Source organism: Brienomyrus brachyistius, unplaced genomic scaffold (genome assembly GCF_023856365.1).
Source record: "Brienomyrus brachyistius isolate T26 unplaced genomic scaffold, BBRACH_0.4 scaffold64, whole genome shotgun sequence".
Classification (NCBI taxonomy): domain Eukaryota; kingdom Metazoa; phylum Chordata; class Actinopteri; order Osteoglossiformes; family Mormyridae; genus Brienomyrus; species Brienomyrus brachyistius.
This window is the reverse complement of record NW_026042339.1, coordinates 612,663-629,144: the sequence shown is the minus strand read 5'-3', so window position 1 is coordinate 629,144 and position 16,482 is coordinate 612,663. Positions and strand designations below refer to the sequence as shown.

General features: G+C 44.5%; 1 protein-coding gene across 6 annotated transcripts in view; it reads right to left on the bottom strand.

Moving 5' to 3' along the window:
* LOC125725276 (lethal(3)malignant brain tumor-like protein 4) overlaps nucleotides 1–15,885 on the bottom strand; it is a 50,837-nt gene extending 34,952 nt beyond the window's left edge. For 3 of the 6 annotated variants that reach the window (XM_049002071.1, XM_049002075.1, XM_049002076.1), the window contains exons 1-12: nucleotides 15,765–15,885; nucleotides 10,025–10,130; nucleotides 9,027–9,116; nucleotides 8,892–8,946; nucleotides 8,705–8,793; nucleotides 7,755–7,859; nucleotides 7,437–7,572; nucleotides 6,715–6,806; nucleotides 6,370–6,521; nucleotides 5,417–5,493; nucleotides 1,498–1,583; nucleotides 578–688 (exon numbers count right to left, since the gene is read on the bottom strand). In XM_049002071.1, the coding sequence (XP_048858028.1) occupies nucleotides 578–688; nucleotides 1,498–1,583; nucleotides 5,417–5,493; nucleotides 6,370–6,521; nucleotides 6,715–6,806; nucleotides 7,437–7,572; nucleotides 7,755–7,859; nucleotides 8,705–8,793; nucleotides 8,892–8,946; nucleotides 9,027–9,104 (981 nt within the window). In that variant the 5' untranslated portion in view covers nucleotides 9,105–9,116; nucleotides 10,025–10,130; nucleotides 15,765–15,885. Of the gene's footprint in view, nucleotides 1–577; nucleotides 689–1,497; nucleotides 1,584–5,416; nucleotides 5,494–6,369; nucleotides 6,522–6,714; nucleotides 6,807–7,436; nucleotides 7,573–7,754; nucleotides 7,860–8,704; nucleotides 8,794–8,891; nucleotides 8,947–9,026; nucleotides 9,117–10,024; nucleotides 10,131–15,235; nucleotides 15,570–15,597; nucleotides 15,744–15,764 lie in introns of those variants that run through there. The other 3 variants (XM_049002074.1, XM_049002073.1, XM_049002072.1) reach the window with 3 other exon arrangements.
* Between the last annotated feature and the right edge of the window lie 597 nt (nucleotides 15,886–16,482).

Below are 16,482 nucleotides of genomic sequence, written 5' to 3'. Positions count from 1 at the left end.
ACGCCTACAGAATATTCACGTCTTTCTGCTTGCAGTCAAGGCAAAGCAGTGGCATAAAATCTCTTCTGGCTGCAGTCGCATTTGGCCTCCCTCTGTGAAGGGAAGGTCCTGCCTAACCAGGAGCCTCTGGAGAGCTTCCAGGGTTTCCAAATGCATCTCCAGGAATGGCCGTCACATTGAAAACAACACACATGAGAATTTAGAACTCCAAGACTACCAAGACGGCCATGAGGGAAAGCTGGTGACCGAGAGTCCTAGACGAGAATCAAGCTGCACACAGCATCATCCTCCGATGCAAAGGGACTGGATGCTCCAGGGAAAGCCATATTTAAGCAGAAACACCTACTGTTGGCTTTCAGCACCTGCCTCTCATCCCGTCCCACATTCAGATAGAAGCTACCCCTCTGATTTAGCTGCCAGTCAAGCAAGCACCATTCCAAGCACTGCCTCGCACCTCGGAATTGCCGTCTTTGTGACAGATGGTTAATGGCAGAGTGTTGCTTTGGACATTTGTGATTAAAGCAAGGTCCTCGCGAGCACCGGTGACACGTTCACACCCGACGTGGTCGGCCCTCACCTTCACCCTGTAGTCTTCCACGTCCACGATCGTGGCCACCCGTATCAGCATGGGGTTGCGCTTGTCCACTGCCTCCAGCTTCATGTTCTGCAGGAACCTGTGGGGGGCTCTCTGATAAGACCCATTAATCAATCATCTTTCTGTGACAAAGGGTCCAGCAGAGGCTGGGACTAAACCTCACTGCAGACATAATACTTTTAGTCACATGTTTACACTCCAAGATTTTCATTCCTATGCACAATTTCCATTTGTACAGCTACCCCCCCCCTCCCCACTTTACGAACGTTCACTTTACGCCACTTTGCTTTTACGAAAGATCTACATCGGCATCTGCGTTCGCTAACCGAAAGAAGTCTGAAGAGGGTTTTGGCATTTGCGGAAAAAAGGAGAAGAGAGAAAATAGCATTTAGTATTTGTGTATCAGCGAGCCGATTACAGATATGCAGTCATGTGCCGCAAAACAATGTCTCGGTCAAAGGTGGACCACATATATGATAGTAGTCCCTTATGATTATGATGGAGCTGAAAATTCCTGTTGCCTAGCGATGTCGTAGCTGCTGTGACATCATAGACTTAGTAATCTTAGCGTTGCACTAAGTACACTTTATAAAGTTTGCATGACAACAAATGCACATAATGATGCATTTCTTAGAACATATCCGTGTCGTTAAGTGACACATGACTGTATTGATCCTGGTAAGTGAAACTATCCTGTACATACATTATTTCAACTTTACATAGGCCATGTATTTATCATTTTAGGTTTTACTGTACGTGTTATTTGACGGGTCATTTTTGTTCTGTTTGGGAATGCTCTACTTCCAGACAGAGGTGGAAACCTGTAAATGAACCTGGTTTATGATCAATGGACAGGACTCTATATGAAACTTCCAATCTGCTTTTATGTAGATAGTACTCACCAAAGAAAAAGCGTGGCTTGGAACAGCGGTGGCACCAGTGTCTTCCAAATATTCCTCCCACCGGAAGTTTTCCGGGCTGGGATATCCTGGAACGCAACATCCGAAAGCTAAGTGCCTTCCATTGGATTAAAGAACACGATATCGAAATGACAAGCACCTTCCACTAGATTAGAATAATTGAATTAGTCTTTATAATAATGCTTATGATAAACATTCTTATAATTATTATTATCCTAGGAAACTCATTCTACTTAATGTAATTTAATCACTACATTCCTACGTTATTTATTGCGGTGCTTAAGTAATTTTCTACTTGGAGAATATCAGTAAAATTAGTATTAGGTACTGGGAAATATTCGCGCAGAAACATTATTCTCAGGCATCGCAGAGTGTAACAGTGTCACTCAGATGCACAAGGATGGCTGGTGATACGAATGTCATTGTTCGACCCTGACCACACATTCTACAACCTGACCTTCAACTGAAGGGGTCATAGCGATGGCCATAAAGGCAGAAGGTAAAAAAAACCCACAGTGCACATACAAGAAGTCTGGTCCAACAGCACAGCGAGCCCCACACACCAAAACAGTCATCTCTTGTTCTTTAGTTCCACCAACTGCCTCTGGAGTCAAATTCTTAAAATCTCTGTTCCTTCCAGCAACCACAAAACAGCCGCACAGTTCTGCTCACCATCTTCTGGATCGGTGCTTAAAATTCACCATTACCGTCCACAAAAACCGTACGCTTCTACAACACGGGCAAATTACCTAGCAGGCTGTCCAAAATCACGGATGAATCTTGATCAAGCACCATGCCATTGATTATTTCATGGGGGTCCCTTTGGGCGATTCTGGACCTGCTCCGAAAATGTCCACATTTCCAATTCTGACTAAAAACCTAGAACCTAGAACATCAATCAAGAACTAGTACTTTACATTTTACAGTGGACTTGACAGTAAATTTGTTTTGGCTTTTAGCATATGACTGATGCCAAGTACAGTTAAAGCTCTGTGCGTGTGGTCAAATCTAGACTTTAAAGGCCCTTGAAGGAAACCATGTCTTTAATCAAGGGCGATCAGTTAGGCTATAAATTGCATTGCACAGGAGGGACCTGCGTTTTTGCAGCAGAGAACAGTCAGCTGTGGTCCGCTGCCCCAACTGCGCTAAGATTAGCATTAGCTCCAAAGGCGCCAAGATAAGCGTTAGCCACGAAATCTCCATTCTAGACAAGAAGCCCTTTGGAGATGAGTGGGATGTTCAGCAGAGTTGTGTCCATTCTTCACAGCCTAGACACTTCTATTTTTACAGCATACATTTCCGTTTACAGCCACTTCCCACCGCCGTCTGTGGTGGCCGGCTGGAATCCACTCCGCTGCTCTGAAAGCACACCACGAACATTCTGGGGAGGTTGAGTAACACCTGCGTGCAACGATTGCCTTGTTGAATCAGAGAAAGATGGTCTCCATTCAGCTTCCAGTGGCACTCAGACTATGAACAGGCCCGATACTCCTCTGGTCTTTTTTGTTCTTCCTCAGAACAATGCAACTTATCATACAGGGGAAGAAACAAACAAACACAGCTTTAAATTAGGATGGGTGCAGTGTAGATTTTTAAATTGTAAATAAAGGCGAGTGGTTAAGGATTATCTTAGGACTGCCAGGCTGCTAACATGCTAGCGGGGGCTGCTAATCATGCCAGAACCACCCACTGCACACAGCTGCTCGTGATAAGGACTCCCGACCATTCTCCGTTTGCCGAAACAGTTCATTAGACAAGGCTCGTGGCGATAAGGAATTCTTTGGCACGGAAAAGCAATCCCAGTAAGAGTGTAATTACACACACACTGTGAAAATACACAATGTTAAATAAATTGACAGCCTTATATTTTAGAAGAAATGTGACTTTTCTCCCCCCAAATACAGGCCAAATTCACATGTATTACGGGGCACTTTTCCAAAGTAAAGTGTCTATAGGGCAGCATCATTCCCATCATGCCCCAAACACGAGTTTAAAGGGGCAGTGCACCCTCAGGGATGAAAGATGACGCTCCGTCAAATGGCGGAAATTCCAGGTCACGTGTCTGCATGAAGCAACACAAGCCGAATCAGCAATCCAGGCCTCCAGGAGCCAGGAGAAACCCCCAAAATCGCTGAACGCCAAACTGATCCATGGGACACAGAAGAGTACGAGACAGGGAAATTTTTCAGGCACCCTTGAGATGACAAATGTGTAACCCAAGTAACATACCAAGTGAGCATGTTGCTGTCTTACCACGAACAAGCTCACAGGAAACCCCCTATCTCCCAGCCACTGGTTGTGGTCTCTCTCACACACACACTGATTTTATATATGACTTTTTACAAGAGCTGTGTTGTAAAGAGAGGCCAGTCTTTCTCCATCACACCCTATGCACTTTGGCTTGCTGCAGAGACGCTGAAGTGCGATACCTGGGCACCAGCACTGTGAATGAAGCCTGCATTTATAAAATAGGAATAAATATGTGGTGGCATAAAATCTGGCAGAGGAAGAGTTTGGGGTTAAGTGCTGACACTAATCAGCGTGCCCAGTGCAGGACACTATCACGGCCTTGTGAACCGTCACACAAGAACCCGGCCAACAGAAAGAAGAGTCTGTGTAATGAATTATGACATAAATATAGTACACCTGTAAACCATCTGTTCCCAGAAAGCGAAAACTGGCGAGTCAGAATGCATTAAGTTAACAAATTATGTCTATGAAGGTTTGCTTGTTTCGACTCTCAATATGTGTAGTTTTCTTCTTTGTCTTCTGCCGACTCTTTCGAGAAGTTTGCTCTGCTGCTGCTTAGGTGCCAGTAAGATGTCCATCCCCCTTCCAACCCTCAGTCCATCCGCTGGAGCTCATGACCTCCTGGCTGGACCGCTGGGGACCGGCTTACACGTGACGTCAGTGTGCGCTATCCGAGAAGCCCCGATTACACATAGTAATACACGTTCTGCTCCCCGACGGCAAAGTAGCTGCATGTAACGACGACCAATGCAGAATTAATTTCAGAAGCTGCACATGCTTTTGGAAGCGAGGGGGTAACAGCAGACTGGCTTGGGGAGGGAACTCGGGGGAATCTCGTACCAGTGGGGTGTCACTTTATATATCTGTATGCCGCTATGAATCGGGGATGGGGGTGGGGGGACTTTGGGAGACCGACCTGGATTCCACAAGCACAGCACAGCCCTGGAGCCTCAACAATGGGAGGGGGGGGGGGGGGGTTGGGAGGGTTCACCCATTCGACCACAGCTACCTGCGCATGACAGGCATCGCAGGCAAAGCCGTAAAGCTGCACAAATATAGGGCGTGAATTTCTGTTGGCCGGAGCAGACACAATGTGGAAATCAGGAAGGTAAAACAGAGCTGCAACCCCCCCCCCCCCCAAAACAGAACATTAGTTGGCTCCGGAAATGTCAGTGAATAGCCATTACTTTCCTTCCCGGGGTCTGTGGGGGCTGGTGCATATTGAAGGCATTTAACAGCAGGATCTGTCAGATACAGGGGACGACCAATCACAACGCAGACAGTGACCAACATAGGAAGGTCATTTCAGTACTTCCTTTTTTGTGCAACACATATGACCCAGCTATAATACTCACCATGCCCCGGCCTCTCAGCCAAAACCACACCGCAAAGCGGGACCCCAGCACACAGGAAGTACTCTGTCGCTCGTGAAGCTCAAAGGACAAAACACCATCACTCATTTGTATTTTTAAGGGATATGCAGGCAAGGGTCAGAGTGATGATACTGCATATGGGATTTTTTTTTTTTTTGTATCTCGCCTGGAAGACCTGCATCAGCCTGATACGGGTGGATATTTCAGCCATGCCCCTGCCTGCTGAGGTTTTTGATCAGGCGCTTCCTGTAAGTGAAGGTGCGTGACGTGGTACTCACCCTGAGGTGCCGTGAGAGGTCGGCCACGTTCCTGGCACCACCCGACGGGGTGGACATGTGGACTGCTGGGGTCACACCTGAAACGAACAGGGTATCTTAATACTGTGACAGATGAGGCGTTACATCACAATGTCACCGTGACGACACCTGCAGCGCCATGGCAACTAAAACCATTCATGTGAAAGAATCCAGGCAGGGGCTAGAGGCACCCTTACAGCTACTTCCTGCTTCAGACATTCTTTCCGCTTTAAGGAGTTTTTTCTCTTCGCAGCGTCAGGCAAATTCCACATAATCCTCCAGTTGATTACAGATATAAGAGAGGTATGCTTTTAAACAACATTTTCTAATTAAAAGGACATAAAAGGTTATTTCGCCTTCCAACAGAACACATTTCAGGGCTCTAAATGTGAACATATCCAATGTTCAATATCCAACCAAACCGTGCTGTTCACTGGTCGCTGAGTATGACTGTTTATGTAAATATATCACAAAATCAACACTGAGGTATTTTGCAAAACTTATCCACAGCAAACCTGAAGCATATTCCTGGAAGCACAGAAACCTCCCTTAACGGCACGCCTGGTCACCACAGGCTGCACGTGAAGCCACACTGATGGCAAAACAGAGATGCTGATGTCTCCTAAACCACATTCCATTGGAGCGTGGGAGGAGACCAGAGGATGGGGGCCACATGCACACAAGAAGCCAGAGCGGAAACTGCACCTGAAGCCAAGAGCCCATGGTGCTACCCGCAGGGCCGCCTGGCCACAGAAAAACTGTCCCCTTCTCTTATCCCTGTGCATTGCCATGAACTCTTCACACAACCCAAGAAGGACACAAATCATGAACTTGATGAAGATGGCAGTTTTCACCATTTACTATTTACTTTCACTACTCACTCGCCACCCTATTACCCAAATGCTAGTACCGCGACCATACAGCTGCCAACTCACCAGTAGTCATAAGTATCATCCCAGTTGTCGAAGTGAACCAGGAAGCGCTGGTCTATGATATCAGCTATGGAGGCCACGCACACCAGGCAGGGGTTCTTCCTGTCCACCGCCTCCAGCTTCATACCCACTTGGAAGCCGGAGATACTCTCAGTCTGTGGCACAAAAAGCACATGGCACGGTCCAATCGCATGCCAAAGTGTGTGGTTGTGGAGGACAAAACACCATCCCATCAACGAAGGAAAAAAAATAAATCTTGTGCACCACCGTTTCACATCATGTCGACCTTATCAAAATTATTTCTGCAACGCTAAGAATTTTGCATTCCGCCTCCGTCCCAGAACTTACAGTAGTTTGCTTTTTGAAGAGAGTCTTCGGTGCCACCAGAACGTCGCACGTCTGCTCATATTGTTCCCAGGAGAATCCCTCATCTTTATAACCTGAAAGAGCAGAGGGCTCACAAACCACGAAGGTTGGGAAGAAATAAAACCGCATAAACGCCTTTAATGTCATTGGCTTGAACCGCTTCAAAGCTTGTTTAGTCAAGAGTACGAACGGTGACCGAGAGAGTTCAGGTCGCATCGAAAAGGAAGGTTTCACGTCGTGAGAATCCCCATCTCACCAAGTAAGCATTAAAATAACGATTCATTTTCTTGTCTGTAATTCAGATTTGGCCGAATACAAAAAACGTAATGAAATATGATGATAGAAATGCACCCACAGGGGATGCGCATGAGCCAAATATCACACGACTCTACGGAAATGCAGGAGAAAGTTGTCATAGGAGAGCTCGTTGGAGGGTTCATCACTGCGACTGCGTGTTTAAACATGCGACGTATTTATACATGAAGGGAGACTCAACACCAAATGGAACATGAGGACCTGCCCTCGGTGCTGGAAATCACTGAAAGATTGGGCTAAGAACTGCTGTTCTACTATTCCAAGATGGCAGGAGCTGGTAAGTCACGATAGTTCTGAATGGGAAACAGGTCATAATAATAATAATAATAATATGAAGAAGAAAGGGATGGTATGAAAGGGTTGGAGAAGAATGAGGGCATGGGGCTGACCTTTTGGAGGATGAAGTTTCCGTCCCGTCGTCTCGCACCACCCCGCGGGCCGAATGTCAGGGGAATCAGCGTTTACCCAGAAGTCATAGCACTCTGGGTATCCGTCAAAGTGGAGCCGCAACCGATAGCCAATGACCTTCCAGGTGAATACAGCACAAACAGAGGCGTTTCTTTTAAGAAGAAAGGCAAATGACCAGACTTCCCAGATTTTAAAGCGAAAGGAGGAAGCGAAAGGCCAGGCGTCTATGAAGACTCAAGCATTTTCCCGGAGGCTTCTGGGAAAGGACGGATGGAGAGATGAGCCGATGGCTCACCCACCTCTGCCACAGACAGGACGCAGAACATGGAGGGGTGGAGAGGGTCTATTCCTTCGAGACGCATCCCTGCCTTGAAGCCGTTTCGATTCTGTGGAAGGGACTGTTCCTAAAGAAGGAGACAAAGAATAGCTATTTCAGTCTGGAGGATAAAAATCTAACCCCGATCAAAACAGGGAAACCCGAACAACCACGGATAAGAATGCCAACAACGTTAACGTGTGTGTGTGTTTTTTTTTTTTTTTTTTAAGATGGTGCCACTACTCCGAAGGCTATCTAGCTGGCTGGTTACTATAGAAACGCCTGGTTTTTTTTTTTTTACTCTGAGAGAACAGATGTCTCATCAAATCTTGTCAGAGAAGGCAAAAAAATACCCTGAAAAACTGATAAGCACATGAGGAGATGGAGTGAATCACGGATAACAGGTCTGAGATGCACCCAGTACGTGTCCCCTGGATAACCAGATGCACGGCGGCCTCAAAGCCCGTCCCACATTAGCAGCTTCTCTACATGGGAAAAAAAAAAATACTCTCTCCATTCATACGAAGAGTCGTCAAATCACACATCTTGATGACTTATAAGAGGGCTCTCAAACTAATGGAGCGTTTTGGCCTCTGAGAACAATTTGGGAAATTAATACTGCTCTCTAAGAACATAAATATGCATTCAAATGAGGAGCTTTTGAAGACCAGTACACTGTACAGCGAACCAAAGGATCAACAATGAAGCTAAAACACTGACCAAACTATCTGTCAACATTATGGGCGTAAATTACGGGAAGACTGTAATCCCCCCCCCCCAAATAATCAAAACCAGATAATACAACTTCTCAATAATAATGTCTCCCCCTAAACACCCCTTCCCCAGTGTTCAAACCGAAGTTACCCCCTTGTCCAACATCGTCATCCTCCATCAACCTCCATCGCTCCCTGTAAGATCACCACTGTCTCGTACCTCTGTGAAAAGCCTCACTGGGGCCATAGCCATCTTCTCCTCCTCCAGGTACTGATCCCAAGACCACAGCTTCTTCTTGGTATTCACTGCTACGATTGGCGGGGTGGGGGGTGTGGCTTAATAAATGTACACAACAAGCGATCCACACTAGCAAGTAGCAAAGGAGGGCCGTCGGCAGAAAGCTCACCGCTGGAAGCAGACACTTTGCTCTTCATCTTGACCTCGTCTTCGTTCCGCCGTTCCTGTAAGGCAGTGGGGTTAATGGGGCACCTTCAGTGGATGCGATCAGGACCCAAAGCGAAACACGTCCAAAGATACTTACTCTGAGGTAGTACTCATCCAGGGCACCTCCTCTGGGAGTCACGGCCAGCCTCTTCTTCTTCCGTTCGTCTCCCTGCATCTTTGGCAGGTCCTACCATGGACCAAAGCAGCGATCAGACACGTTCTGCCAAATATGCGTCACGTGCAGAGTAATGTCACCTCTTCCTCCACCGTTCGCCTTTATCTTTCCGGCTGTGTGACTCATAGGGATCAAGTTATTTGGAACAAAAATATTAAAACAGGTACATATAAATATCTCTACTTTTAATACAAATCGGAAAATTATAACCAAAGCTATATTTCAATTTAATAAAAACCATTTATCCATTATTATTTAAATTTTCATTTATGTAAATGGTTTCATAGAAAGAAGCCAACAAAGGAACATTAAAAATGCGGAATATTTTTTATTTCTGGTGTAACATTTCAGTAATTTTCCTGTTGATACCCACCCCCACTGAAACCTGTCTCCCTGCACCAATAAAAACGCAAAAATCCAACCTAACTTAAAAAGTCGGACTTGCTTTCTTTCCCCAAACTAATATCCTTTTTTTCTCAAGTTAAATCTTCGGCACAGCAGCTACCATAAACACAGTTCCGTGTTGTTCCATCCCTTGGAACCCCTGACTAATGGTACAAAAAGCCCGAACAGAAACCTTCTAACCTTTTAGCTCTACCTGTATCTGAAAGCTGGACACACGATCACCCATGACGACCTGTCGTCGAGTTTGGCTTTACTTCTCAAACTGATGCATTTACACGACGGCAGTATTCTTAGGTGTCGTTTCTGGGAGGAACCTGCACTGAAGGCCACGTCATCCCTAAAGGTATAGAGGGACCACAGCCAGCCTAAAATAACAGAGATTAGTCCCATCTGAAGGACTGCTTCTATCTTATACCTTCCCTCTAACCGTGCTTAGCTTCCCCATGGAGCGGAATGTGATCACATCTGTTAGTTCCCAGGCAGGCGCGTCAGCAGGAGAGCCGTTAGTCACACACCTCACCCCAGCTCGACTCAACTGCTTCAGTCTACGAGGGACTCCGCTGTCCTGCCTCCATGTCAATTACATCGTTGCTTGTTAGATTCTCAGGCTGGGTCCCAGTTCTGTAGAGCAGAGATAGAAAGAGGAAGTTAATTAAAATACACACACACACACACACACACACACACACACACACACACAATACAGCAAACAGTGAGTATAAACACTATATACAATAATAGATTTCTAAGACAACGCAGGATATTTACTCAAAGCTAATTATTGAGTAGCTTAATCAGTCTGCTATCCTCGTTTTGAAAGAAACGTCAATCGTCTGCCTGAACAGCAACTGCGCACCGTGAAAAGCCCGCTTGGCACATCCTGGAAGATCTGCGCCCAACGGCAGCCCCCGAAGAAGCCAGACGGGGGCCACAAGCGCAGGGCCGCCATGCTATCGCGGGCCAGCACATGCGGGCCTGCGCAACACCTCGGACGACATCATCACGGCTTTCCCAGTAAACAGCTACCGCTGACCCGCGCGCCCAAGTCAACACCAGCATTCACCCAAGTGTGCGATGGTCAATGAGAACAGTACATTAAAGACACTATAGCAACACAAAACACCACCCAACAATGCCTAAAATCGCCCCAATGAAAATAGGACTGAGGAGAGAGTAAAATACACATGTATATGGTTTAAAAATGTTATTCTTTTACAACATAAGCAAGCACTATGAAGTTTCACCACAACAAAATAGAAGCCCAAAGCAAAGACGTATTTCTGATGTCTTGTTTGGTATGAGCCGGACATATTTTCTGACATTTTTCAGGGGGAAAAAACAGAAAAGCATCATAGCCCAGAAAGTGAGAAAAGGTTCAATCAAACACAGCAAGGTTATTTTCTTCTGTCACTTAACAGCTTCATTATATATATATATATATATATATATATATATATATATATATATATATATATATATATATATATATATATATATATATATATATATATATATTTATAATAATATATATATATATTTTTTTTTTTAATACGATATATGGTAAATACACCAGTCAGAGTTTTTCGCATCCGAGGGTCTCAGTAGATGGATGTTGCACTCTAACACAAAATGCAACATGAAGAAAAAAAAAAAACATGCGATGAATTCCTTTAGGCACCGAATGAAGCTTATGACGAGTTCAGCTTATTCTTTATTATAGCAAAATGGAAGGCAGGCTCCCCCTGATAAAGCGAAAGTAAAAGCAATTCAGTAGCTACAATAAAAATAACAATAACAGCGACAACAAAGTGACTTTGAGCCGGGGGCCTGTATCACGAAGCAGGACTTCTTGCTTAGCCAGACAACTTGTCAAATTTAAGGTAGTGTGAGCTAAATGTAAGTGAATGAGGATAAAGTCCATTTAATTAAACTGGGGTACCTTAAATCTGACGAGCGAGCCGGCATGCTTTGTGATACCGACCCCAGGTCCACCTCCATCCATCCCAAGGCCTGAAAACATTCAGCTGGTCTCCTGATTCATACATTCAATCAACAGAAATGTGTCAGCAGCCATGACTAAATTCTTTGTTGTCTGGAGGTAGAAAACTACTGTTTGTATACAAATACTCCAAAACAAGGATTAAAAAAAAAAACAACAAAAAAAGACATTAATTCAATGACCAGGTGACTTGTGACCTGATAATCCTACATTTAAAAAGGTAGCAATTTAATGGTCGATTCCTCATGGTTGATTAAAAACACTGTGTAAGACCACAGAGGTTACTGGAGAAGGACAGAACAGCATGTTACAGAAAACCCTCTAAAGGGCTATAGAGGTCCAGAGGAAACCAGCCATTTCACAGAGAAGCTGGCAAGAATTATTATTGCAACAACTTGTGACGGCTATTCGAGGGCCGTCGCTTCATTTTTTCATTTGAACATGACATTTCATTCAGTTGAAAACACATGAAGCCTTGGGTCAACGGGAGCAGAACATGAAAGACGGCGGAACGGTGGGTCAACCGGATCTGAAAATCGATGACAAGATGGTGGCCAAGAAATATCTCCCCCCTACAATCGACGCTTTCCATTCCATTTGACTTTCATGCATTAAAAAAAGCAATTTATTTACAAAACACCTATGGCAGCAGTCCGCTAGCGTTACTAAACATTCATGACTGCTAGCATGCTCATAATGCCACACGTACAAAAACAGTTTCGGTGTTACATTATAAACTAAGGCATTCGGTTTAATAAGGCAGGCTAAACAAACTGGTGACCCATTAACAAACTATCACCAGACACGACTGTGAGCGACTGTGCCGCACCGATACGGGGAAATTCCAGTTTCCTTGGTTACCATGTAGTATGTCACTGCCTCATGTCTGTACTAGAATAAATAAAATCAGCAAATTACACTGCGTAATATTACTTACATCTATAAATGGGAAAAGAAAAGGGAGTGCAAGATATGCGAGAGAAGCTAGCAGAGCACTGACAAATTAACGTCAGGCTCGATGTCAGGGAAGCGACATCCATTCCCGTCCTCTACAAGAGGGGGCCAGCGCATAACGAACATTCTGGGACCAAGCACTGACACGCGTCTCGTACCACAGTGATGGGGCGTCCCGAAAGTCACGGCCGAGTGCCGATTCCCAGATACATCACCAAAAAAGGAAAGTGGGATCATTAGAACGTCAAATCGCAGCTGTTAATCCCAAACCGTTATTAATCCTCCAGGTTCTTTTAAAATGTGCATTTCTATAACTGTAGCTTTCGACCCAAAGCAAAGTGATCATGAGAGAGGCTGACGTTCATCAACAACGTGCGAAAAGCCCCTTGAGTTAGATCCTGAGTGTGAGCTGAGTGACCATGAAAAAAAAAAAGCATATCGTCAAACTAGAGGGAGTGTCAACACCCCCAGTCACCAACAGACTAGGTATTAACAGCAAAGACCGCTGAGGGATCTTACAGAAATGCCTCCCATCCTCCCTGCCCTCAAGACCGTGCTCTACATCAAAACACAGGCTGCCTAACAGATCTGTACCAGTGTCTCCCCACACCCATATCGCTGGGTTGGCACCTCCTGTCCGGCGTGTATCCACTAAAGCATTTAGATGTGGGCACGATCAAGCCACAACACCAGCCATAAACAGACTAAATAATACATCCGCATACTGCACTGTAGGGTATTTAAAACCCGAAGGTCATGGATTGCGGATATGTGGCCGTTTCCTGCAGTTTTCTCCGTCTGAATTCCATCACATTAGAGTGACAATCTATGTTAAAACAGTTAACTCACATTCGCGATGACTTTTCAAAACATCTGTAAGCATTCCCCTCTGAACTGCTGCCTACTACTTCCTCTGACAGAATTCCTTCAAAATTTAGCACAATGTTACACGTACTTTAAGGGGCCTTCGAAAAATTATTCCATTTTAACATGCGCCAGTGTTCCAAGCATTTAAACCAGGGGTGGGCAATCTTACCCAGAAAGGGCCGCTGTGTATGTGGGTTTTTGCTGCGACTCCCTAATTAGATTACTTATTAGAGGACTGACTGGCTGAAGAGTCCTCACACCTGGGTTTGAACAGCTGACCTAAACCTCACCCCAAAAACCTGCACACACACCGGCACTTTATGGATAAGACTCCCCACCCCTCATGTAAACTCATCCAAACAATACAGTTAGAAACCCCTCACTCTGCCCCCCTCTTTACAGGAAAGACAGATGCACTTAAGCAACCACACTTGCGAAGCACAAACGAAACGGAGGAGGAGAGCACAGGGCTTTAATCTGGGGAAAACTGAACAGAATCTAAAAGAATAAAGGGATTTAAAACTGAAACCCAAGAGAGGCCAAAGATAAGCGTCTGAAGAAAATAAAGAACATAAATGTTAATACTTTAAGTTTCTACGTTCATGTTCTCAAATGGCACAACAGCACCCAGATTCCACGACATTGTATTACTACAAAGAGTTTAAAAGCTATCAAACATTTGCCTCATATAAATTTTGGTTCTATTCGACATTCGTTTATAAGTGAAAGTGGTGGATGGATAAATGCACGGGTTCTATTGTGGGGAATTATGTATTCGTTTCGAGAACCAAAACTAGGCCTATGTTACATATATGAGCTACGCACATTGAAGTCACGGTAAAAATCAACGGCAAACTGCTAGATTAATCTTCACATTTAAAGGTTAATATATCTCATTCAAGTTAAATACATAAATGCACCAAGCATTTTCCCCTTTGTGTTTTGAACAACGCTGTTCAGCATAAATATTTTATTACATGCCCAACAGGCAAACATTTTTGTCCTGGTTTAAGCGCACAAGACGACATTTCATGAACAAAAATAGTGCATTTAGAGTGACTCTCCAGGACTGTCCTTGGGAGAAAGGCAGCATCCTTGTGTAGAAATATGCTCTGTTTAAACTTTACTTTCTCTGCTGTTACATGAGTACATTACATTTTTAAGCCTTAATTTACACAAGTACAGGTTTAAGCACCTTAAGAGCACAGCAATCAGCGTCGCTGTGGAAGGTGAAATCCAAAATGCACAGGTCAGAAATCCAGACCTGTTACCGGGGTCAGATGCAACTAAATGTCTATAAATCATTTTACAATCAATGAACGCGACATTTATTATTGATAAACCTCTGGATCACCCAATTTCACAAAACAACTGACACTGTGTGGGAACAGACACACAAAAAAATTGCCGTTACCAATCACAAACATAGTAACAATAATATTCAAGCAATTCTACAAACTGAACAGATTCAAACCTGAATGAAATTCATATCTGTATGTTAGTGAACTAGTTAAATTTGACTTGTCAAAAGAACTGCATTCTTTTGCAGAACCCCCCCCCCCCAAATAAGCACCATAATCGTTTATTTTCTCAAGTTACCAGAAAAGAATAGCTCTTGGTGTAAAAGGACCACATAAATATTAAGTCACTGGACGGCTACATTTCCAACACTGCTGTTACTACAACAAGTTACAGTGTTTTGGAGGAAAGCGAATCGCTGGCAGTAAAACAAACACGCCGCTGAAATGTCTAAATAAATGGCTGTTGCTATTTCAGAGCACACATTACGCTACTTTAAGGAAACAAACACGGATTTGTTACAGAAATCCAATTCAGGCCAAAATGGCGAAGGCTGTCCAACTAAACAACATGAAACAAATATGTCAATAATAGAGAAGTATCTGACCTCACAAGCATCTACGGGAAAACAAATGTCCACGACAGGGGTGAAAAACCTGACGGAGAGGGGAAGAAAGTCTACTTTATGTGCTTTGCCACTTCAAACTGCCCAAAGTGTTAAAAGACGGGGAGGACACCTGAAGGAAGAGTGGAGATCAGTCACAAATGTGGCAGTGCGACTGAAGACGGAGGAAACATTTCCGAGAGCAGAGAGCCCGACAAGACGCACTTTCTGTTTACACAGGGCTCCCCATCGCCGTGTAACATAACCATACCGCACTCGCTGTCTCACTTTGGCTGCATTTCGGCGACCACCACCTAGTTTTATCCTACCCCAACAAGAAAATGAAAAAAAAGATCATCTCAAACCGGATTTGAATAGGATCGGCCGCTTTTCGGATCGCTCCCGAAATACGGCCGCAGCCTGTGTGTTTGGTTTTTTTTGTTCTGGGAGTCACCGCACCTCTAAATAAGGCGTAGCGGTGGCAGTGCCGCTGTCGCTGCTGATGTTGTGTGTAATGTTATTAATTTCTTACCCACACGGCGGTCCTTCTGCCCCTCAGCGCTGTCACAGGAGAAGCGGAGGTTCCCTACGTGCGATTCTGCGCATGCTCGGGCACTGCCCCCTGCCGGAGCGTAGGGGCATCGGAGCGCGCCTTTTCAGCCGAACAGGTGGGGTAACTGAGAGTCAAACAAAAGGCTCAGAGACAGGTACCTACCAAGCTGTTCGGATGCTGTTCTTTTACTACAACTCTCCCTATGTATGACATACTACAAATGAATACAGATATGTGATTTTTTTTTTTTTTTTTTTGTAAATGAACATAGTAACAGTAGGTGGCGTGGTTGCCTCACTCTCTCTCCCCGGGGGTTTGTGTTTGAATCCGCTACCCTACTGCTGTTCCATAATGCAAAGCAACGCTCTGTATGTTCTGGAAAACCGGCAGTTGCGTTATAATATACTCCATGATTTGATTAAACAGACAAACAAACAGTAAATGAATGATTGCAATAACTAAAACGACTGAATAATCAAAACAGCATACCAATTGTTTAATCACCATCTACGTTAATTAACGTCTATAAAAATAAGTTTCCCACATCCTACTGAAGATCTGAGTGCATTGCTGCCCAAACCATTCTACAAGAAACAGGTGTCCGCACACAACTTTATTAATAATTTATGACGTCTGAGTTTCTTTAACAAGCACATCTGTTCAGATCTTGAAAAGAACTGTGTTTATAATAGGGGAT